The sequence below is a fragment of the Saccopteryx leptura genome, chromosome 2 (assembly GCF_036850995.1).
Source record: "Saccopteryx leptura isolate mSacLep1 chromosome 2, mSacLep1_pri_phased_curated, whole genome shotgun sequence".
NCBI lineage: Eukaryota > Metazoa > Chordata > Mammalia > Chiroptera > Emballonuridae > Saccopteryx > Saccopteryx leptura.
The window spans coordinates 28,210,901-28,236,188 of record NC_089504.1 but is presented as its reverse complement, the minus strand read 5'-3'; the positions used below and the strand labels follow the sequence as shown (position 1 = coordinate 28,236,188).

General features: G+C 41.1%; 1 protein-coding gene and 1 long non-coding RNA gene across 6 annotated transcripts in view; one reads left to right on the top strand and one right to left on the bottom strand.

The window, feature by feature from the left end:
- FKTN (fukutin) overlaps positions 1-16,153 on the top strand; it is a 63,777-nt gene extending 47,624 nt beyond the window's left edge. For 4 of the 5 annotated variants that reach the window (XM_066367510.1, XM_066367512.1, XM_066367509.1 and 1 more), the window contains one exon: positions 15,867-16,153. In XM_066367510.1, the coding sequence (XP_066223607.1) occupies positions 15,867-16,080 (214 nt within the window). In that variant the 3' untranslated portion in view covers positions 16,081-16,153. The remainder of the gene's footprint in view (positions 1-15,866) is intronic. The other variant, XR_010749190.1, reaches the window with a different exon arrangement.
- Positions 16,154-17,483: 1,330 nt separating this feature from the next.
- On the bottom strand, positions 17,484-21,742 carry LOC136394402 (uncharacterized). Its single transcript, XR_010749191.1, has 2 exons — positions 18,452-21,742; positions 17,484-18,360 (listed from the first exon to the last, which is right to left on the bottom strand). It is a non-coding gene; the product is annotated as an uncharacterized lncRNA (long non-coding RNA).
- Positions 21,743-25,288: the final 3,546 nt, after the last annotated feature.

The window sequence follows — 25,288 nt, the reverse complement described above, 5'->3', positions numbered from 1 at the left end:
ACTCTCTTCTAGCTTGTAGAGTTTCTGCTGAGAAATCTGATGATAATCTAATAGGCCTTCCTTTATATGTTGTACTCTTCTTTTCCCTGGCTACCTTGAGAATTTTTTCTTTGTCATTGGTTTGTGTCATCTTTATTATGATGTGCCTTGGAGTGGGTTTGTTGGGGTTAAGAAAACTCGGTGTTCTGTTTGCTTCTTGAATTTGAGGCTTTAGTTCTTTCCACAGGCTTGGGAAGTTCTCGTCTATTATTTGTTTGAGTATATTCTCCATTCCATTTTCTTTCTCTTCTCCCTCTGATATACCTATTATTCTTATGTTATTCTTTCTGATGGAGTCAGATAATTCCTGTAGGGCTTTCTCGTTTTTTATTATTTTTGAGTCTCTTCTTCTCTCTGTTGTGCCTCAAGTTGTTTGTCTTCTATTTCACTAATCCTATCTTCAATCTGGGTTGTTCTGCTAGCTAAGCTTGTTACCTCATTTTTCAGCTCGTGAATTGAGTTTTTCATTTCTGTTTGATTTGTTTTTATAGTTTCAATTTCCTTGGTAATATATTCTTTGTGTTCATTGAGTTGTTTTCTGATCTCCCTATATTGCCTTTCCGTGTTTTCTTGTATATCTCTGAGTATTTTTAAGATTTCTATTTTAAATTCTCTGTCATTTAGCTCCAAGGCTTCCAATATGTTAAGTCTTTTCTCCATAGATTTTTCCACATCTATTTGTGTTACCTCTCTTTCTTTTGTATCCATAATATTCGATTTCCTCTTTCTTATTGGCATCTGAGGGTGGTCTTGTTGATAGCACTAATTAGAATTAATAAAGAGTAAAAAGTAAAAAAAAAAAAAAAAAAAAAAAAAACCAAAGGGTAAAACACCCCACAAAAAAAAGCAGTAATAATTTATTATTTCCCCCTTTTTTTTTCTTTCTTCTCCTTCCCTCCTCTCCCCTCCTCAGGGAAATATCGTGCCTATAATGGAGGGCCTGGTTTGCGGTGAAGAGTTCAAGGGGCAAAAAAAAAGGGGAGTAGGGACCTACTAAATGCAAAAAAAAAAAAAAAAAGGAAGAAAATCTTAGACAAGCATAAGTTGATCTGCCTGCGGGTGATGGTCAACTAAGAGATATAATGAGAGGGATAAGAGGGAACCAGAAAAAAGGACAAAAAAAGGAATAATAAAGAAGAAAAAAATAAAAATAATAAGTAAAAATCTGTTGTATTAAGTGGAGCGAAGACCAAATACAATGGAGACCTTGGGTTGGGAGGACCCAAAATGCCACAAAAATAAACTAACAAGAAAAAAACAAAAACAAAAGCGAAAAAGAAAAATAAAGCCAAAAAAAACCTTGAGTCCCAAATTAACTAATTTGTTCGTGATTGAGGATTAATTGGGAGGAAAGTAAAACGAGAAAAGAAAAAACGAATAGAAAGGAAAGAATAAGAAAAAGAGAAAAACGAAGGAAGAAATAAAAAAGGAAGAGAAAAAAACAAAATAAAGCAAAAAAAAACAAAAAACAAACAAAAAAAAAAAAAAAGAGGAGAGAGTGGGAGTTAAGTGTCCTGGAGTATAACCCCAAAGGAGGGTGAGGATGAAGAAGAGAAATAAAATGTAACACTTATGGGTAGTGTAGTTCAAGAAAAGGGAAGCATAAGATGGGCAGAGAATAGAAGGATCGAGGTGGAGGAAATAAAGGCAATAAGATAGAAGAAACAAACAACAACAACAACAACAACAACAAAAAATTAGTGGAACAAGTTGTAAAGTCTGTGGATTTTTCTTGATTTTGAGATGTTAACTTCTTCCTTTTTCTTTTCTCTCCCTCTTCCTGGCCGGCGACTCTGTACCCTAGGCTCTGCCCCTGTGTCACATTTAGGTAGGGATTTGCAGTTGATGGGATTCTATGGCAATGTCATATAATTGGCTTTAGTCTTGCTGGTAGTCAAGGCTTGTTGGCGTTTGCAGGGTCCAACGATGAGAGAGTTTGCTTTCGTGGATTCTCTCTCCTAGTCCCCCCTTCCTGAATTAGCAGCCTGGTGATCCAGCTATAAGGCTACCACTGCTTCTGCCTGGGGAGTAAGAGGCTCAAAGAGCTGGGAAATCCCCACTCTATCCCCACTCAGTGCAAGGCTTTTGGAAGGGCTCTGGCAGTCAGGGCCTCCAGTGTAATCAGGCGGGGGTGGGAGTCAATTGTTGTCAAGGTGACTGTTCAGCGCCTAGCATTCAGTTGGACCTCTCAACCCAGGCTTTCCACACTTTGTAGCCTGTTTTGGCTGGTAAGAAGAGGCACTTGTCTCTGCTTGCGACTAGTGTGGTATAGATCTTATTATCTGCCAAGTCCTTCTTGTTAGCGTTTATCCCTGAATATGGAGGCTCTATCAATCAGAAGTTGCCCCCACCCCTTTAGCGAGAGGCACTAAAAAATATCACGCCTCTTGTCTTGGGTCGGTGAACTGAGAGAGATCTTATCAATTAGAACCGAGGGTGCACAGATTTCACGAGTTAAGTTAATTTTAGTAATTGGGTCGCAGCTGTGCTCCCGAAGGTATTTCAGGCTGCCTGCGCGCGCCCCTCCCCCAACGCTTGATTGTTAGCTTGAATGGCTGGGTGAGGTGCCCCGCCCGCGGAGAGAATCTCCCAAGTAGGGAATACCGCCCTGGGGCCTCTCCCGCTCCCTGTGCGCGGGCCGCTGGGAACGTTAGCGGTGCTCGGTCTGCAATGCTCGGTCTGCAACCAGACCGGGCGCGCGCCAGCGGCTGCTCGCTGCTCCGGAGTGTGGGCGGTGCTCGCTCTGCAACCGACCCGGGCGCTGCTCGCGGCGGCTCGCGGCGGCGGCTCGCGGCGGCGGCTCGCGGCTCCCGAGTGCGGGATGACTTACCACAGGTGCACTTCCTCGCGGCTTGAATGAACGTCCCTGCGGTAGCTTCCTCCACACCCTCGTCTCTCAGATTCAAGTGATAACAGTCCTTTTGCTTTCAGTTTGTGTGGAACTCCGTAATGCTCCGAAGATAAATTTTCCTGTTTCTAGTTGATAAATTTGTTGTGATTTTGGGGAGATCTGTCGGACGCGCTGCTCACGGCGCCATTTCCGTGACGTCCGCAGACAAATCTTTAATAAAAAATATAATACTGTTAAAAATATAAAACATTCTCATGTATTACAATCCATTCATTTCCTACCACTCATGTTCATGTTTGTGGGTGACTAGAGCCAATCACAGCTGTCCTCCGGGACAACACCAAATTTTTATTGGATAATGCGTAATGTACACATTGTGAAGTCAGGAAGTAAACTTCCCTCCTTTTAATCAAGTAGTCAGCTAGCTAATTGCAGAAGCCCTTTTAATGAAGAAGATGGCTAAAAGAAAAAAAAGATGAGGAGTATTGTACTTTTCAGCAGGAATGGACGAGGAATTCGCCTTTGTGGAGAGAGCAGGTTCTGCAGTGTGTCTAATATGCAATGACAAAATTGCATTGATGAAACGGTCAAATATAAAGCAGCACTTCGACCCACACCATACTACATTTGCATTGAAATATCTAGCAGGGGACAGCAGGAAGAAAGCATGTCAAGATCTACTGTGCAGAGTGCAAGCTAGTCAGCAGCAACTCCGTGTTTGGACCCAACAAGGTGACTGGAATTCAGCTAGCTTTGCTGGTGCTTTAGCAATTATGAGAAACGGAAAGCCATTCACAGATGGGGAGTATGCCAAAACATTCATGCTTGATGTTGCCAATGAACTTTTTAACGACTTTTTGGATAAAGACAAGATAATCAAATGAATAAAAGACATACTTCTGTTGGCAAGAACTGTTCACGATTGTACCATCATGATGGCAAATCAGACTGAGGCAACACAAGTGAAGGACATAAATGCAGCATCATTCTTTTCTCACTTTGGATGAGTCAACAGATATAAGCTATTTATCTCAGCTCAGCGTGATGGCAAGGTATGCTGTCGGTGACACACTGTGAGGAAAGTCTTGCTGTTTTACCTATGAAAGATACACCAAGAGGGGAGGATTTATGAAGTCTTCCACTGAGTTTGCTAAAGAAAAAATTTACTGATGGATAAACTTATTTTGGTGTATACTGATGGTGCTCCGTGCATGGTGGGAAAAACAGAAGATTCGTAGCGCTTCTTCGTGAACATGAAAAGAGACTCATCCTAAGTTTTCACTGCATCCTACATCAGGAGGCACTTTGTGCTCAGATGTGTGGTGAGCAGCTTGGTGAGGTGATGTCACTGGTCATTCGGGTGGTCAACTTCATTGTTGCCCGAGCTTTAAATGATCGCCAGTTTAACACACTGCTGGATGAAGTTGGGAATAATTATCCTGGTCTGCTTCTGCACAGCAATGTGCGTTGGTTGTCAAGCGGGAAGGTGCTCAGCCATTTTGCGGCTTGTCTGAGCGAAATCCAGACTTTTCTTGAAAAGATAAACGTCGATCATCCTGAGTTAGCTAACACTGAGTGGCTCCTGAAGTTCTACTATCTCGTGGACATGACTGAACATCTGAACCAGCTCAATGTGAAAATACAAGGCATTGGAAATACAGACTTATCCCTTCAACAAGCAGTGTTTGCATTTGAAAACAAGCTGGAACTCTTCATTGCCGACATTGAAACAGGTCGTTTACTACACTTTGAAAAACTGGGAGAGTTTAAAGATGCATGCACAGCAAGTGACCCTGCTCAACATCTTGATCTCCAGCAGCTAGCGGGCTTCCCATCTAATCTCTAGCAGTCATTCAAAGCGCACTTTGGAGAATTTCATGAGCGCACTCCTCTTTTTAAGTTCATCACCTATCCACAAAGTGTGCAGTGGACAGTGCCAACATGAGGTACATCCCTGGTGTCTCCGTCAGAGATTTTGAGCTACAAGCTTCTGACCTGAAGGCCTCAGACATGTGGGTGAATAAGTTCAAGTCACTGAGTGAAGATTTGGGAAGACTTGCATGACAGCAAGCAGAGTTGGCGAGCAAACACAAGTGGGGAGAAATGAAAAAACTTCAACCCGCAGACCAGCTATTGTCAAAACTTGGAACGTGCTTCCCGTCACATACCATACACTGCAGCATGTGAGTATTGCTGTACTGACAATGTTATGCATGTGAGCAGTCTTTCTCACATCTAAAGAATGTTAAGACCAACCTACGATCATGTTTAATGGATGGAAGTCTCAATGCCTGCATGAAGCTTAACCTCACCACGTATCAACCAGACTACAAAGCCATCAGCAAAACCATGCAGCACCAGAAGTCACATTAATGGTAAGAAGTACTTTATTCATCATTGGTTAGCAACAGCATAACAACGTTATTAAAAACAATTCAGAGACTTATTGTACTTTAAAAGTGTTGGTCTTACATAAAGTGCACACATTTACTTGTATTTAGTGTTAAACATATTGTATGGCTCTCATGGAATTACATTTTAGAATATGTGGCATTCATGGCTCTCTCAGTCAAAAAGGTTCCCGACCCCTGATCTAGACCATGGAACAAATAGGTATTAATGCATTCTACCAGCAGTACAGGAATTGAAGTACAGTGGGGTGCCACATAATGTTGCTTTGGTCAACTACAGACCACTTATAGGACAGTGGTTCCATATGCTTATAATGGAGCTAAAAAACTTTCTACCGCCTAGGGACTCATAGTCATCTTTTTTTTTTCTTTTTTTTTTTTTCTTTTTCATTTTCCTGAAGCTGGAAACAGGGAGAGACAGTCAGACAGACTCCCGCATGCACCCGACCGGGATCCACCCGGCACGCCCACCAGGGGCGACGCTCTGCCCATCAGGGGGCGATGCTCTGCCCATCCTGGGCGTCACCATGTTGCGACCAGAGCCACTCCAGCGCCTGGGGCAGAGGCCAAGGAGCCATCCCCAGCGCCCGGGCCATCTTTGCTCCAATGGAGCCTTGGCTGCGGGAGGGGAAGAGAGAGACAGAGAGGAAGGCGCGGCGGAGGGGTGGAGAAGCAAATGGGCGCTTCTCCTGTGTGCCCTGGCCGGGAATCGAACCCGGGTCCTCCGCACGCTAGGCCGACGCTCTACCGCTGAGCCAACCGGCCAGGGCGGGACTCATAGTCATCTTAACGTCACTGCACAGTGCATTACTCATGCGGTTTTGGTGATACTGGTGGGAAGGAGTCTACTGCACTGCCAGTTGTGTAAAAGTGTAGCACATACGACTATGTGGGATACATAGTATTAGATAATGATAGTAACCGATATTACTGCTTTATGTACTTACTATGCTCTACTTTTGTTACTTTAGAGTCTTTCTGCTTATAAAAAATTATTTTGCTGTAAACCAGTGTGATGCTGGCAGCAGCCTCATCCATTTCATGTATACCGCATTTGACTACATTGTTTTAGCTTGTGCTTGATTTTATGTTGTGTTGTACAGTAACCTGCTGCACAGGCTTGTAGCCTGTGAGCAATAGGCTCTGCCACAGAGCCCAGGAGTGTAGGGGCTATGCCATCTACATTTGTGCAAGTGTACTCTATGATGTTTGCACTAAGATGAAATCACCCAGTGACACATTTCTCGGACTGTATCCCTGCTGTTAAGCAGTGCATGACTAGATGCATCATGTATAGTTGAGATACCAAATCAGCTCTATCTAGAAGCAACGGCAAGGAAGTGTGACTTTAAAATAGAGAAGCTATTAGACTTAGGAGGAATATTGAGAAAGGCCTGATAATACATTTACTTAACTATTTTTCTATTTAGGTTGTTCCCATTTTTTATTATTAAAAAGTCTGTGTGCATCTTTTTACATAAAATAAAAGCTTTATTAGGGATTGTTTCCTTGACTAGATTTCCAGAAGCGGAATTATTATTGCTGTTGGTGCCATTTGAGAACTAGTCGGCAATGTTCTAACACAGTAAAAGTGTAACGTTTTAGCCTGACCAAGCGGTGGCGCAGTGGGTAAAGCGTCAGACTGGGATGCGGAAGACCCAGGTTCGAGACCCCGAGGTCGCCAGCTTGAGCGCGGGCTCATCTGGTTTGAGCAAAAAGCTCACCAGCTTGAGCCCAAGGTCGCTGGCTCAAGCAAGGGGTTACTCGGTCTGCTGAAGGCCCGCGGTCAAGGCACATATGAGAAAGCAATCAATGAACAATTAAGGTGTTGCAACACACAACGAAAAACTAATGATTGATGCTTCTCATCTCTCTCCGTTCCTCTCTGTCTGCCCTGTCTATTCCTCTCTCTGACTCTCTCTCTCTGTCTCTGTAAAAAAAAAAAAAAAGGTAACATTTTATTCCTCAATGTCTTTTTTTTTTTTTTTTTTTTTTTTTTAATATTTAAGGCCCTTAGTAGCTGCACAGGCCTCCTTAATCTTTCTTGTCAGCATGCTTTGTTCCTCTATTCTGCCTGCCTTTTTTTCAATAAACCTTTTATTTTATGATCATTTTAGATTCATAGAACAGTCACAAGGATACTACAGAGAGTCTCTGTATACCGGTTTCCCCTAATGTTAACACGGTTACCATAGTACAGTCAATTAGTCAAAACTGATTAACCAACATTGGTACATCATAGTTCACGAAATTCCAGACTTTAACTGTATTTCACCAGTTTTTCCACTAATGCCCTTTTACTGTTCTAGGATCTAATCCAAGATATCACATTGCATTTAGAACCCTGGCCTTTTGAAACTTGATTTTAGGCCAAGATGTTTAAGCATGTCAGTAAGTAGTCCCAGTTTATCATACATCGTCCCCTGGCCCAGCTTTTCCCAGTCAAGGCCATTGAGCTGCCTTCTCAGCGCCTGTAACTGAAATGATCTCCCCTCCCCCTGAATTTCCACAGATTGTTTTTTCCTCTTGGCCGCTCTCATGCTTTCTTTGGGTATTTTGCTGATTAGTCTGTCCTTTCCGAGTTCTAGGTAGAATCAGGCCTGGCAGATCCGTCAGGCTGGGTGAGACCCCTCCTTGACACTGAAAGCAGGCCCTCCTCCCAGTGCAGTCTGCAGAGTTCTGTCAGGGTCGTAAGGTGACACCAAGTGACAACTTGATCCCACCTAGCAGCTTTGGGGAATCAAAGCCATCAAGTCAAGTCACCCCAGTTTCCATTCACTCTGCTGTACAAGACGTTCCAGACTAGAGTTAGGAGCTGTGTCCCCATCCTCGGATCTCAGCCTCATACATGCTTCCATAGTTTCAGCTCTCAAAAACACAGTTGTCTTTTTAGTACTGACAGCTGTGAAGCTAAAAAGGCATATTTGAGTAATTTCTTTAAATGAGTACATTTAAAACATTGGCTCTTCTAAAAATGATTTCACATTTTCCACTCTGTTTATGCCTTCATATTTGACAACATAAAGATTATATCTTAGGTCTCCTTAATTATACCTCCAAGGAGGCACAAAACTGAGTCCTTCAGGGAAGAACTTTGAGTGCTGTGTCGTAATTCTATACTTATGCAATACGTAGAAGTGGCAGTTATTTAAATAGTAAGCTTTGTTTGTTTTTTAAAGAGATTACCTCAGAATGAATAAATAGCAGATCTGTTATTTATGTGAAGTAAATGATATTTTTCAAAACTGTCATATATTAGGTTTTTGAATGTAATTCTATAAGATAGTCTGTAAGGTAGTATTTTGTGATATAAAAGCATTTTCAGGATAAGACTCATACAGAAATGTTTACAGCAGTTGTTCATGGTAGCCAAGAAATGGAAACAACCCAAATGTCCATGTTCTGGTGACCGGGTAAACAAATGACGGTGTGGCCCAACACTGGACACTACTCAGCCAGAGGGGAAGGAACCGCTGGTACGTGCAGACAGGGACCTGGGGGGGCTCCAGAACGGCATGCTGAGTGGCGGTCAGAGAAGAAGAGTAACTGTGTAACTGTGTGTACTTGAAATTGTGGAACAGGCAGAACAGATCAAAGCTGTGGTAAGATCAGTGATGGCCAGGGCCCAGGGTGGAAAATAAGAAAAAAAATATTCTGAACCAAATGTTGTGTTAAAATATTTAATAAAATATACCAATAGTGGCCAGAAGATAATGCAGTAACATCTTCCAAAAACTAGGAGAAATAACTATCAACTTAGAATGTTCTGTACAGTTAAAATTAATATTCAAGAGTGAGGTCAAGATAAAGACATTTACATGTGTATGCAAAGACTAAAAATGTTTATGTCTCATAGACCCACATGTAAAGACTTATTAAAGACCAGAAGGAAGACATGCTATGTATAAACGGTTAACACAGATGGATAAAATATGTGAGTAAATTTGTTAGTCATTGCCTTAAATAAACAAGAAAATAAACAAACAAAGACAGTGTGTTAAAAATAAATTGAGAAGGAGGTGATTTGCCAAGTGTTCAAGGAGTAAAGTGTACTAACTTTCCTGTTTAGGAAAAGGATAAGGACTCTGTCTGCATGTAGTCTTTTATAGTGAAGTATGTATATTAAACAATGAACTAACTCTTACAAACAGCAACTTCTAATGGATAAGGATATTTAAAACTTTTAATTAAGTAGAATAAAAGATAATTTATAAACCTTTATTAATCCAAAAGAAAGTAGGAAAGAGGTGTCAAAGAAAAAATGTGGTAAACTGAAAACATGTAAAAATGATCAGAACACCAGTAGCACCGAGATAGCACGTACTATATATGTGTTAAATACTGTTCTGAGCACGTCACATTTATTTATTCACTTATGCTCACATTTCTCTGAGGTACTGTTAGTACCCTCGTTTTATAGATGAGGAAGTTAGGGTGTGAAGAGATTGACCAAGGTCACACAGCTAATAATTGGTGAAGTCAGGACTTGAGCCCAGGCAGACTGGCCCTAGAGTTCAAAATACATCCAGATATATAATTTATTACAATAAATGTTAATAGATGAAGCTAACCTGTAAAAAGCTGTAGATTATCAAATGGATAGAAAAACAAAATATAGCGATACAATGCTTGACAAGAGGCATACTAAAGCAAAATCACACAAAAAAAGACTGAAAATTATGGGAATAAAAAATATACCCTGATATTATTAACCAAAGAAAACTGTTACTATATATAATTTTAGCATCAGACAAAGTAGAATTTGGGGGGAGTATTAAAGGATTAAAAGGCCCACTACATAATTTTACAAAGAAACAGTCCACAAAGAAGAAATAATATTCATGAGCTTATATGACTCTTAACAGTATTGCCTTTAAATATATAATCGATAACTAATGAAATTCTAATGAATATTTGGTATGTCCACAATTATGATGGGAAATATTGATATATTTTTATTTACTTTTAGTTTTAAAACTGCTGATTCAAGCTCAAAAGATTAGTAAAAATGTTGAAGATATGAACAAAATTAATAGGCTTGATCTATTTGATATAGAAAAGTTTTTGCCCAACAGATGGTAATATACTTTATCTGCTCTAAATGGAGCATTTTACAAAAGTTGATTATGTACTGCAACATGAAGACAGTCTTAGTACATTTCAAAGCATTAATAAAAATTGTATGTGTAAGATTCTCCACATTAGCAGATTAAAGAGGAAAAACCTAGATGATGATGTCAATAGATGGCATTATATGACCACAATAGAATTTAATTAGAAATCAACAATTAAAAGGCATCTTTAAGATGTCTGGTAACTTTAAAATGCCCTCCTTAATAACTAATTAGTTAAAAAGGAAATCATAGTGGGAATTATAAAATTTTTAGGACTCAAAAATAAATGTATTGCATATCAAAATTTATAGAATGCAGTTAAAATGATAGAGGCAAAGTGAAGGAAGGAAGTTGAGAAGAAATGAATGAGAGAAAGGGTATCAAAGATCAACAAGTACAAATGGTGGTTCTTTTCTTTTTCAATTACTTTTTACATTTGGTATTATTTTCTATTAATTTCAGGTATACAGCATAGTGGTTAGACAGTCATATACTTTACAAATTAATTCCCCCCAATGTTTCAAGTGGTCACCTGGCACCATACATAGTCATTACAGTATTATTGATTATATACCCTATAGTGTACTTCCAAATACTGTTGCTTAAAAAAAAAAATTAAAAACTAGTGAAGTAAATAGACATTTAGCAAGATTGATTATCTTGCTAAATAAAATAAGCCTGACCAGGCGGTGGCGCAGTGGATAGAGCATCAGACTGGGATGCAGAGGACCCAGGTTCAAGACCCCGAGGTCTCCAGCTTGAGCTCAGGCTCATCTGGTTTGAGCAAAAGCTCACCAGCTTTAACCCAAGGTCGCTGGCTCCAGCAAGGGGTTACTCAGTCTGCTGAAGGCCCACGGTCAAGGCACATATGAGAAAGCAATCAATGAACAACTAAGGTGTTGCAACGTGCAATGAAAAACTAATGATTGATGCTTCTCATCTCTCTCCGTTCCTGTCTGTCTGTCCCTGTCTATCCCTCTCTCTGACTCACTCTCTGTCTCTGTAAAAAATAAATAAATAAAATTTTAAAAAAAGAAAGAAATAAAATAAAATTAAGAATAATATTCAGTACTCAAACCCAGGATGTTTGGCTTTGTAGTTCTTAACTATGTTACACTGACTCTCAAAAGAAAATATTACGGACAACTTTATGTCCATAAATGTGATAATTACATAAAATGTGAAAATGATAAAATTTTCTGGAAAAAATAGAAATGTCAGCATCAACTCAAGAAGATCTAAATAACCTCTACTCATTAAAGAAATTGAATTAGTAGGTCCTGGCTGGTTGGCTCAGTGGTAGAGCGCTGACTCAGCATGTGGATGTCCTGGGTTTGATTCCCTGTCAGGGCACACAGGAGAAGTGACCATCTGCTTCTCCACCCCTCCCCCTTTTTCTCTTTCTCTTTCTATCTCTCTCTCTTCCTCTCCTGCAGCCATAGCTCAATTAGTTCGAGCTAGTGTGAGGAGGGCTCGGTGGCCTCTGCCTCAGGCGCTAAAAAAATAAATGGCTGTCCCAGATGGGCAGAGCATCGCCCCCTAGCGGGCTTGCATGGTGATTCCCAATTGGGGCACATGTGGGAATCTCTCTGCCTCCCTCCTCTCACTAAAAAAAAGGAAAAGAAATTGAATTAGTGACCCCAAATCCTCCTTTTCCCCTTTTTTCCCTACCAAAAGACCTAGAAAGTTTTACCATGCCTCACAGAATAAACTATTTCCTCTATTAGGTAACCTATGTCAGTAAATAGACAAAAGAGGAAACTGCTTTAAGCAACTCATTTTGTAGAACTGATAGCAATACTGGACTTGGACAGTATGCAAAAAATTTTTTTTAAGGGAAATTACAGTCTTGGTGAACACAGATAAAATATCTGAAAGAAACAAATAGAATTTGTAGTGTGTATTAATATAATTCTCAACATTAAAGGTTTAAAAGATTAAAGAGAGAAAAAAACTATGTGATTATTTCAGTAGATGACATTTAAAATTTGATAAATTTCCTAATTAAAAAGAAAAAAGAAGATTTTTTAGTGGACTTGGAATAAAAGATATCTAGAATCCCTTTAACCTGATACCAAAAACCTAGAGTGAGCAATCGTATTTAATGATAAAACTTTAGAAGCCTTTCTATCAAGATTGGAAAACAACATAAAAATAAGTACTGATCCTACTTCTATTAAGCTAGAGGGTTTAAGGCACCAAATAACATAAGGAAAAGAAATTAAGACTTAAAAGAAGAGACAAAATTGGTAACGAGAATAAACCATTTGTGTTGTTTTACCGGAAATTCTTGTGTAATAAAACGGCTCTGCTGTCTCCACTTCAGAGTTTAGTGTAAACTTATGTTTAAGAAGGTCAGATTCAGTTGTAGTTGATGTCTTAACTCACTTGGACTAGCTAACTAGTAATAAAAAAAGTTTTTCCATTTAGCAATAATGTTGATAGGTTGTACATACAATTAAACTGATGAAATTACTTTATCCAACCACCAAAAAGTAGTTTTGTAGATTTTAAGGGTGTCTGGGAAACAAAAAATGGTCTACTCCAACTAACTCGTAATTCTTTTGTGCAAAATAAAGTAAAAAGGGTATGAAATAGAAAAGGAACGGAAGGGGTGTGTGTGTGCGTGTGCGTGTGCGTGTGCGTGTGTGTGTGTGTGTGTGTGTGTGTGTGTGTTGGATAAGAGCCCTTGAATTCTGCTTTAGGGTTGCTTTGTCTCAATTTAAGTTTGTTCACATTTTGGATCCTGTCAGAGCTTTAAAGTTTAGACTACTTGGCTGAACTTACTCTTAGCTTTAAAAGCTGAGGTAGCATTGCAGACCCATGTGTATTATTAGCCATTGTTTACTGGTAACCTAGACAGAGGACAAGGCATGCGCTGCTGTGTGTCACTCATCCCCCTTCCTCTCCGCAGTCCCATTTCACAGCCAGGTTTTATGTTTTATGGTTTATCTTTCCTCCTACGAAGTTGGAATTTTCTCTCTGCTGAGTGGATTGACTATTACTAAGTGAAAAGAAAACCACAAAAAGTTTAGGATGTTTCTAATTATCAATGAAATTAACGTTTGAGTTAAGTTGTCTTTGAGTTAACATTGTTTATGTATTTAAAATATTTTGGTTTTATTCACAAATTTTTTATTGTTCCAAATATTGCTTTTGTGAAAAGTGTGGTATTCTTACTCACCGTGTCTATCCTGGACCTATGATTTTTCTTTCATCTTTTTGACAAGACTGCAGAAGCTAATATTTGAGAAGTTTCTTGGCTTATGTTACTAGATAGACTATGATTTTTGAACCTCAGTGTGTTAACTTGATAGGATGGGACAGGTGGACATTCTGCTGACCAGCATCTGATTGCTGGTGATGGATGGATGTGTCTGATGGCAAAATAAGCAATTCTATGAATATGAGTGTGCAGAGTAAAAGTAGGACCAGCAGATGGTGGAGCTAGGCCATGTCTTATTTCTCCCTCAGCTATGGGATTTGCCGGGCTGATTTTCACAGAAGCCAGCTGGGATTGTCTGTTAACTGCCAGGACCCATTGATTGGGGTAGAAGGGACTTGTTGATTTCTTTCTAATTTGTTCAGCCTCTCATTTTCATGGATTTCTTTATGTTCATCTGGTGATAAAACATGATATTCAAAATCAGAATATATGAGAACTGGCCTTTTCTTGGAGAATACCCCAGTTAGATCTCATTTCCATATGTCTGATTACACTTTGATATGTTTCTTTTTCCCTGTTTCTTTTTTTTTTAATCCTCTAGTATTTCAAATTTCTGTAATCTGTTATTTTCACTTCAAATCTCATTATTGAAATTTATACCCATGTTGTGAAGAGAGGACACATTTTTCAGAAACAGCAACACACAATATAGGAGTATAATAAAAACTTAAATCTAGCAAAGCTGATAGTTTTCACTTCCCTTTGCAATACATAAAGTTGTATTTACCAATCCAAAGTACCTTTAAGAAACATGTTTAATTTTTGAAACTTACCTATTAAATTGGGATCGTTCTGCCATAGCTAGAATAAAATTCAGCATAACTGATATTCCTTGAGCTGGGTTACAGGTGCTCGTTAGCAGTTGGAATGGAAGGAGGCAAGGTGGACCCCACGGGTGGGTTCCTGTGAGGTCAGCAGCCTGAGCGCTCCCTGGAGCCGTGCTTGCTGTGCAGCCGCAGTAGTCCAGGCTGCGAAAGAAAGACTCACCTCACACGGTGCTGTTTGTTTTAGTGTTCTTTAGTAGCAGCTTGGGTTTGATGGGGATTTAATGATATGAAACTTAAAAATAAGTACGGAAAAAGAAAGTTTGGGGCTGAGGACAGAGGTAAAAAAGGGCAGGTGATAAAATAAAGCAGAGCAGGAAGAAAGCGGTTTGTTAAAGCTGAGCAGGCAAGGGAGATGTTGAGGGGAATGCATTCGGGGACACACTAGAATCTATGTAGACACGATAAATTAAAAAAAACTGAGCGGGGGATGGAGTGTGGAGTTTTACTTGAAAAGCCAAGTTAATGGGTCCTGCCTACCATGTGCTTGTATTGTGGTAGGACATTCTCACTACAGTATGAGCTAGGAAGGGAGTTTGAGAAATACCCTGGCAGACCCTGGGAATTTCTTTAGTTATCTAACCTGGGTATGTTATTAAAAGCGAGCTGGGACACAGAAATTAACAGGACCTCTCACAAAGCTATCCGCATTCGTGATACTCTTGTTGGAGAAGGCTGTATATGTATATGGCCAGGATCAGTTCAGGCTCTCTGGCTGACCTGGAGGGTGTTGTTTCTCTCACTGCTGCACGGGCCTTCTGCATTGTAGTAAGAATTGCAGTATTAGAAATGTGATCAGACGGAGTATTTGTATATTGATGGGTTTACTGAGATTGTTTAAGGAATGACTACAGCCAGATCCAAGCACTGTCCCAGCGTTTTCTGAACTTTGTCACTTCCTCCATCTTTTGGCAGCTTTTTGCTTCAACTAATAGCAAAAGTGGCCATCAGCAGTGCTTCCCTCTGTCCTACCAGTCCAGAGATCTCAGCAGAGACCTCCTTTCCCCAGTCATTCCAACAGATATCCAAAGCTGACTCTCATTACCAGAAGTTCTTTGCATGTGAAGAGAAGAAACATTTTTCAGAAAACACCAACAGCAACTAGAGGGCTATAACTTACTGGCTCGGCCCGGGTCTGGTTTAACCATCTGTGGAACATAGGGAAAGGGTCAGTCCTGAGTCACTGGGACAGGGAACGGGAGGGAAATCGGGAAGCTGTTAGCGTTAGAAGAGGAAAGTGGTGCTGGGCAGTCAGAAACAATAAGATGTCCACCTTGTCCCCAAAGCTGTTTAGTGGGAAAGGACTGTCCTTTGGCCAAGAGTTCACGAACAGCTGGGTTCCTTAGCTAAAACGCTCAGTGTTGCAGCCTAACCCCTCTCCACATTGCCTCTTTTGCCCAGATACCTGTTTCCCAAATTCACATTGTGCTGGACTGAGTTTGTGGACATGAAGGTTCACGTGCCCTGTGAAACCATCGATTACATTGAAGCCAACTACGGAAAGAGCTGGAAGGTGCCTGTGAAGACATGGGACTGGAAGCGCTCTCCCCCCAACGTGCAGCCCAACGGCATCTGGCCTGTTTCTGAGTGGGATGAGGTTATCCAGCTGTACTGAGACAGCGAGTGGGGACGGTGGACTTCCTCTCCTGAAAAACTGTGTAAAGGTATCTACTTGTCCAACAGAAATAGGAGCCAAAGAAATAGGACAATTTTGAAGACGCAGAAAGGGTTCTAACTCCTAAGCCATCTGTTTTAATTCTCTCACTTACCATTTATGAAGGGGTGTCAGGTGCCAGGTGCTGTGCTGGGTCACCAGGAGAGCAGAGATGAGTGAGACAGAACCTGCTTCTCTCTCCCCTTCCTTTTCATACGCCCCCACTTTTCCTTTGAGGGAAACACCGCACTCAGAGGAGCGCGGATAGAGGACGTGTCTCTCAGTGCTTTCAGATCGTTAGGTAGTGTTTGGGCTGCTGGATGGGCTTACCACATGAGGTTAAGGAAGGGATATGCGAGTTAAAAAGAAGAACCCAGTCCTGTTCTCAGCCTTTAAGCTTGTGTGTTAGTGCCTCCTTTAAGGTTGTGGAGTCTGAGTGAATACTCGATGATCTGACTTTCGGTGGCATCAAGAAGAGACGCTAGCAGATTCATTTTCTAAGCATCCTGCTGTGGGGTTGATTTAAAGCACAGAGCAGCCTTTATAAGAGAATGAGAGCTTGTTTAAGCCTTGTCAAAGATACCTAAATTTCCATACACTTTCTATTTTCATATCCGAAGTGAAAGGAAAACTTATGTTTCTGTAATGCTTACATTTCTAGCCATTGTGAGAATATTTTCACCGACTTCTGATAGCACTTGTTGACAAATCATTCAAGTGAGACCATGCTACCAGACGTGATTTTGAAAGGGTTGTCATCTCACAAAACCTACTTCCCTTACTTCATTCTCCACCATCTGTTAGGTAAAAATAAGAACTATTCATGGATATTTAATATTTTCTGATTTCTGTTTCTTGCACCCAGTTTTAATGTTAACACTAAAATATTAATAGACATACCTTTAATTTTTCTAAATGTACTCCAGTGTATTCATTAATTAATTATATTGTAGCTCCATAGTTTCCATGGATGGCCCGTAAACCAATTAAATATCAAGTAAGCCTACCCGTTTCCTCTCTCTTCCAAAACTACATCCAGTCTCCAAAATGAAGATAAACGGAAAACCGTGTAACTATTCCCCATGCCAGATCATAGTGTTTGTAAAGTTTGTATTCATTTTAGTGGTTCTCTGTGTTGAATATCAATGGGGCAAGGACTCAGACCTCCCTACTTTATCAAGTACCTCCCACTCTGAACTCCTCATTTCCTTTTTCCCCACAAAACCCATTTCTGAGTGGGCTGGGATGGCTCTGTCTTCCCCATCTTTTTATGAGTCACTTTAATTATATATTCTAACAGAGAAGTGAAGGGATATGTAGGCACAGATAAACTCTTCTACCTTTTTTCTCTTTTGGTCCAGAAAAGAAAGCTAAATGTTTTCATCTAGGCTGCGTAGGACTACTTTCTGGACCAGATTGGCAGGCTTTCCTCTAAAACCAGAGAGTTATACGGGTGTCAGGAATGGCAGGTCTGAGGGGCTGGGCGGACGGAGTTTTCTTCAAACACAACGGGGAAAACAACCTACAACCACCCCTTTCCAAATTTTAAAACCAGAGAAAATTTTCATGATAATTGATGGATAACCAATGACCTTCCTCTCTTAGTATGAGCTTTCAATGCCGTAATCATTGGGTCTTTTCATAAATAACATAAGTAGGTTTTCAGGGACCTTTATAGATCACCAGTAAATTTGTCCCCAAATGACTGGCCACTATAATCAGCTTTCTCTTTGTTAGAAAATCAGCCCATAGAAATGATACCCAAATTCTAAAGTTTAGAATCTAATTTTCTTTTTCATGGTTGAAAAAATATAAGTGTTCCTGGACAAAATACACTGTGCTTAATGAGGACCATTTGCTTATACTCAGTATCTCTTAAGCGCATACACTCTACATTTCTGCCCATTCCACCCTGGGACTCCCACTGTTTGCTGGGAGTCCCTAATATTTAGGTTATTTCTCTTTGTCTGACCCTGGAGTTCTAGGTCTTGAACTCTTCAGAATCTAAGCTCTCTTGCCCCATTGACAGGTCCCACGTCCCTCCCTAAAGAGACCGCTGGCTGCTGGGATACCTTTCTTGATTGCCTTTGCTGCCCAGGCTTTAGCTCCTGGGTCCTACCCTCACTGTGGGGAAGGGAAGCGTTTCCCCAGGCCCTGAAGGCCAGGCTTGCCTCCGATACAGACTCAGCCATACTTCCTCTTGTGCTCCTTAACAGTTGAACTTTGCTGAGTGTCCAGAAACTTTGGGTCAGGTGGATCTGCCATCAGTACCACATCAGGCCACTTTTCTTTGCTCACGAGACTATTCTAACAATGATTGTCCTTGTCTGACTGTTTTTAGGTCCAGTTTGCCTGACTTACTAGGAGAAAACCTCTTACATTAAGATCGGCAAGATTGACAACCTCTCTCTTAACAGCCAGTGCCCACCCAGGCCAGTAAGCAGGGAGCACTTGTCCTCTCTCCTCTGTGGCAGCTACTGACATCTACCCAGGGAATGAAACTGTGGTTTCCAAAACGGAGCATCCCTGTGAAGCCGGGCAGTGGGATCGCAGGTTTCCATGATTCCCTGGCTACCAACCCTGACACATGACCACCACATGGCAGAATGTCCGCCACTGTTCCCCCAGACAAGTTAACGTTCAAGTGAAAATCACCCTGCTCTGACTCTTAAAAGCAGAGGGGGCCTCATTGCCACATTTATTCTAATCCCCTTATTTTATGGCTAAATATAAACCCAGAAATGTGTGATTTGAGCAAAAAACAACAGGCTAAACCCAGCAGTGCCCTGACGTGTGGCCCACTGCCTGTTTGGTGATGTCACAGTGCAGCCTCTAAGCCTGCTTGGGACGCTTGGCAGGGAGTCCTCTAGCGCCTCAGCTGGACTGCACGTCAGGGTGTTACTGCCATTCCCACTTAACAGCCTTCTGTTTGGATAGAGAGCCCAAGGGGACAGAGAGGTCAAGGTGGAATGTTTCTTTTTTTTTTCTTTTTTTAAAATTCAGTGAGAGACCAGGATCCACCTAGCAAGCCCACTAGAAGACGATGCTCTGCCCATCTGGGTTGTTGCTCCATTGCTCAGCAACCAAGTTCTTAGTGCCTGAGGCAGAGGCCATGGAGCCATCCTCAGTGAACTTGCTCTGATCAAGGCGTGGGTGCAGGAGGGGGCCAGAGGGGAACGGAGGGAGAGAGAGAAAGAAAGAGAGAGAGAGAAAGAGAGAGAGAGAGAGAGAGAGAGAGAAGTGAAAGGGGAAGGGGTGGAGAAGCATATGGGTGCTTTTCCTATGTGCCCTGACCAGGAATTGAACCCAGGACATCCACCCACCAGGCTGATGAGCCAAATGGCCATGGCTGAGTGTTTCTTTCTTGTCCAAAACTCTTAGGTTATCCTTATACCTTTATCTGAAAATGACTTAGCTTCATAAGGTGAAATGTTTGGGTACATCAGACTTAGGTCATGATGCTCTTCACACCCAGAAGCTCCAGGTGTGTCCCACGGCTACCTCTCTGCTTCCCCGGGAAACCGTTAGCACCAATTGGCTACGTGCGCATTCCTGAAGTCTCTCCTGTTCCTCTCTATGGGTATTGTCTTATGGCTACAAGTAGTTGAAAACAGTGTGCTCATTCCTTGTTTGCTTTGTGACCTCAAACCATTGTTTCTAGTCTTAGAGGGGTACAGATGGCAGGAACAGCGAGGTGTTATATAGGAAAACAGAAGTTTATCGATTGGGGACCAGAGCAGCATCTGGGAAACATACTTGAAATGAATTCTCACACTAACCTAAAGCCTCACCCAATATCACAAGCTCAAGGCTACAAATGTTTCTAAGCCTCCCCTTCTTTTTACCTTCTGGAAAATGAACAGTTCTTTTATCCTCAATGTTATAAATCCCTGGGGAAATTTCCTCTCAAAACCTACTCGGAGAAAGTGCCACCGTCCCACCTTCTGACACATAATCATCTTTTGAAACAGCTTTAAAGCATGGAAGAATTCTAGTTCCTGATCTGTCAAACAAACTTCTCTGAAGAAATTTCCCATCGCAGTTTTCTTCTTCCGTATCTTTCTCTGTGGTTAGGACCTGGGCGAGGTCCCCTCTGACATCTCGCCAAGGGAAGGCAGGCTGTGGGCACGGAAAGGTGACAAACGTTTAAATTAGGCCTGAGTTTGGGTCCCAGCTTCACCAGGTAGAATTTATGGCAAGGGTCCCCACAGCCTTAATTTTCACAGGAGAGAACTGGGGAAATGGCGTGTCCTTCTCAGAGTCTTTAGTAAGGATTAAACGAAAGGTAAAGTGCTTAGCATCAGGCCTAGGATTAAGTAAGCACTCAAGAAATGTTCCATTTCCTACACCCAGGTCCTTTTCTAATTTTTCTTCAAAAGGGGTAAAAGAAACTGGATTGGAACACAATTCTTACTCAGAAGGTTGCGTGACTGAATTTGTTTAGGAAAAAAGTTTTTCGTCGTATCAAGGTATTAAGGACAGATTGGATGGTTTATGAAGTCCGAGACTTTACCAAGTTGCCTCCTTCTCTAAATAGAACTTGTCTTTTTATTGTATTGGTCAAGCTGTTGTCTGTTAGCATCTTGTTATACTATCCCAATACGCTACCTGTTCTTTGGTTCCAACCATTTTACTCTTTGTACCTCCCTAGATTTGGTGCCTGCTCTGCCCTGGACTTTTTTTTTTTTTTTTCAGTATTCTTCCTTTTGCTAGAGGTAAATCTCACCTCCTTGTTAGTAGATCTCTGCATAGCCAAAGGCAGATATAAGTCATGATTTGGAAGGGGAAAGAATTTAGAATACTTAGTTTCATTTATTGTCTATCCTGATGAATGAATGAATGATGATATCAGTATTAATAAAGGATAATTGCAAGTACTCATTTCTACTTTCTTACCCCAAATTTGTACTTCTGTCTCAACTAGGCAAGAATCAATAGGGTATGTGATAGTATTTTAATCTGTTCCATAATCAGAGAGAAATTCTAGTTATAGTACATAAATTAAACAGACCAGTTCAATGGTGATAGCCTTTTACAGGACCAGTGCTAAAATAGGCAAGTATAAATTTTTCTAATGGGAAATCTCTGTATATGTATTCTCTGACCTACCTTAAAATGCGCCACCTTGCCATCCACCAACCTAACCCAATGTAGCGATTATGTAGAAACACATTAATCATCTAAGCAGCTATATAATTATGAGCAGTTCTCTCAGTGAGGTTGAAAGGGAACATTAGGAGAATTAGATATACTGTATTTCATTCTATAAAACAATTATGCTGTCTCATGCACCATATTAATAAAATTACACAATTTTGTAGCCTTCTGATGACTCATTCTGAGCATGGTGAACATTTCTTGTGTCCGTTAAATGAAAATCATATGTAGCTATTTATGTGTCCTTTCCACTTCATAACCACAGAAACATAGATGTGAATTTTCTAAACTAAGTGGTATTTTTAAACATGGGTAAATTTTAGTGTATGCTTACCAATTTACTCTTTTGATTTTATCTTCAGGTACAGATAATTTGTGGTACTACTGAAAATACCTTTAATATTATTACTTTGATCAGAATTTGTAATATATAATCCAGATTGTGATGATGAATAAAATTTTTCTAATCTCTTGAGATATTCTGTGTTTATTTTTGAAATTTACAGTGGAAATAACAGCCATTAACATTTATAGCAATCTAGTAAAATAGTAATCTTGCCACCAGTACAATATTTCTAAAATTCAACAAGTCTGCGAGTCCAAGCGTTCTCAGTGATAATGCCTTCTAGCCATAGACCTCAGGAAGACACTTGTAATTAAAGAAAGTTAGGGCCCTGGCCGGTTGGCTCAGCGGTAGAGCGTCGGCCTAGCGTGCGGAGGACCCGGGTTCGATTCCCGGCCAGGGCACATAGGAGAAGCGCCCATTTGCTTCTCCACCCCTCCACCGCGCTTTCCTCTCTGTCTCTCTCTTCCCCTCCCGCAGCCAAGGCTCCATTGGAGCGAGGATGGCCCGGGCGCTGGGCATGGCTCTGTGGCCTCTGCCTCAGGCGCTGGAGTGGCTCTGGTCGCAATATGGCGACGCCCCGGAGGGGCAGAGCATCGCCCCCTGGGGGGCAGAGCACCGTCCCTGGTGGGCGTGCCGGGTGGATCCCGGTCGGGCGCATGCGGGAGTCTGTCTGACTGTCTCTCCCTGTTTCCAGCATCATAAAAATCAAAATAAAAAAAAAAAACAATTAAAAAAAAAAAAAAAAAAAAAAAAAAAAGAAAGTTAGGTTTGTTGCATTAAGAGTGAACACTCATCATGGAAAACCATAACATTTTAGGAAGAAGGAACTAGAAAGGGCTTTTAGAAGATTTGAACTAAAATCAGAATTGTGAAGAGTAACTGTGGTAGAGTGGAAATAACACAGGGTATGGAATGAAGAGTGCTAGTTTGTCTGAAACCCACGATGTCTATAAAAAGAATTACACACCATAACTGAGTGGGACTTATTGCAGATATATAAGGCCTAGCTCAGCATTTAAAAAATCAACATAATCGCCATGTTCACAAACATGAGAGACTTTTCCCCCTAAGATTGGGAACATGGCAAGGATGTCTGTTCTTGCTACTCTTATTCAGTATAATCCTGGAAGGTTTTGCCTCTGAAATAAGGCAAGAAAAGGAACATACAGAGTAGAAAGAAAGGTAAAACTTTATTTTCAGATGATATGTCTGTCTATATTGAAGACAGATAATACCAAGAAATCTATTATAAGTAAAAAGAAAAACCAACCAAACAACAACAAAAACTGGAACTTCCAAGTAAGTTTAGCTTGGCCACAACATGCAAGATCAAGTTCAACACCAAAAATTCTGTTGCATTTCTATATGGTAACAGTGAACATGTGAATACTGAAATTAAAAGCACAGTACGTTTAGGGTCACTCGAAAGAAAATGAAGTACTTAGGTGTGAACTTAAAATATATATAGGATCTGTATATGAAAATGATGAAAGAAATCAAAGAAGACCTCAAGAAATAGATACATGCCATATTCATGGACTGGTAAACTCAACATAGTTCTATAGGTTTTAATGCAATTCCTTATCAAACTCTCAGCAAGATATTTAGTAGGCATAGGCAAATGTATCACAAAATATGCAGAAAGGCAGAGAATCTAGAATAACTCAAGCAATCTTGACAAAGAAGAGTAAAGTAGCAGAAGGATTTGGAATTGGAAAACTTAAGTTCATCCTTTTATTTCAGATGTATCATCAGACTTTATAAGGTAGGTATTATTATCCTTTGTTTTGCATACAAAGATACTGCAATGTAGAGGTAACACATCTTAAATCCTTGTCTTCTGACTGAAAATGCAGTGGCTACTCTGCCAATGCTGGTTAACTGTTGATTGAAAAAATTATTTTCATTATAACTTTAGACCAATTTTTTATACTAAAAGTAGGAAGTATCACATTACCCAATATTAAGACTTATATACCTATAGGACTAGCTATGGGCTGAATTGTGCCCTTCTCCAAATTCATATATCAAAAGTCCTTACCCTCAGTACCTCAAAATGGACTGTATTTGGATATAAGGCCTTTAAAGAGGCACTTAAAGTAGAAAGAGGCCATATGAGAGTGGGGTGGGGGTAATCCAACATGCCGGTGTTCTTATAAGAGATTAAGGGTATAGACAAGCACAGAGGAAAGACCACGTAAAGACTTAGGGAAAAGATGGCCATCTACAAGCCAAGGAGAGAGGCCCTCAGAAGAAACCAACCCTGCCAACACTTTGATCTTGGACTTCTAGGCTTCAGAACTGTGAAAAAATAAATTTCTGTTTTAAGCCACCCAGTCTAATATTTTGTTAGGGAATACTAGCCAACTAATGCATGAATCAAAACAGCATGATATTGGCAAAGGGATAGACGCATTGATCAATGGAGCAGAAGAAAAACCCAGAAACTGACACACAAGTATGCCTAACTAATTTTTTTTTTAATTGCAAAAGCAATTCAATGGAGAAAGGATAGCCTTTTCAACAAATGGTGCTAGAGCAGGGGTTAGGAACCTGTGGCTCGCAAGCCAGATGTGGCTCTTTTGATGGCTTCATCTGACAAATCTTTTTTTTTTTTTTTGTATTTTTCTGAATCTGGAAACGGGGAGAGACAGTCAGACAGACTCCCGCATGCACCCGACCGGGATCCACCCGGCATGCCCACCAGGGGCGACGCTCTGCCCACCAGGGGGCGATGCTCTGCCCCTCCGGGGCGTCACTCTGCCGCGACCAGAGCCACTCTAGCGCCTGGGGCAGAGGCCAAGGAGCCATCCCCAGCGCCCGGGCCATCTTTGCTCCAATGGAGCCTTGGCTGCGGGAGGGGAAGAGAGAGACAGAGGAAGGAGGGGGGGGTGGAGAAGCAAATGGGCGCTTCTCCTATGTGCCCCAGCCAGGAATCGAACCCGGGTCCCCCGCACGCCAGGCCGACACTCTACTGCTGAGCCAACCGGCCAGGGCCCAAATCTTTAATTAAAAAAATAATGTTAAAAATATAAAACATTCTCATGTATTACATACAATCCATTCATTTCCTACCGCTCATGTTCATGGTTGCAGGTGACTGGAGCCAATCACAGCTGTCCTCCGGGACAACAACAAACTTTTATTGGATAATGCCTAACGTATATGGATTGTTTTGAGGTCAAGAAGTAAACTTCCCTCCTTTTAATCAAGTAGTCAGCTAGCTAATTGCAGAAACCCTTTTGACGAAGAAGATGGCTAAAAGAAAAAAAGATGAGGAGTATTGTACTTTTCAGCAGGAATAGACAGAAGAATTCACCTTTGTGAAGAGAGCAGGTTCTGCAGTGTCTAATATGCAATGATAAAGTTGCATTGATGAACCGGTCAAATATAAAGCAGCACTTAGACACACAATATACTACATTTGCATCGAAATATCCAGCAGGGGACAGCATTAAGAAAGCATGTCAAGAGCTACTGTGCAGCCTGACAGGCCGTGGTGCAGTGGATAGAGCATTGGACTGGGATGCCGAGGACCCAGGTTCCAGACCCCGAGGCTGCCAGCTTGAGCGCGGGCTCATTTGGTTTGAGCAAAAAACTCACCAGCTTGGACCCAAGGTTGCTGGCTCAAGCAAAGGGTTATTCGGTTTGCTGAAGGCCCGTGGT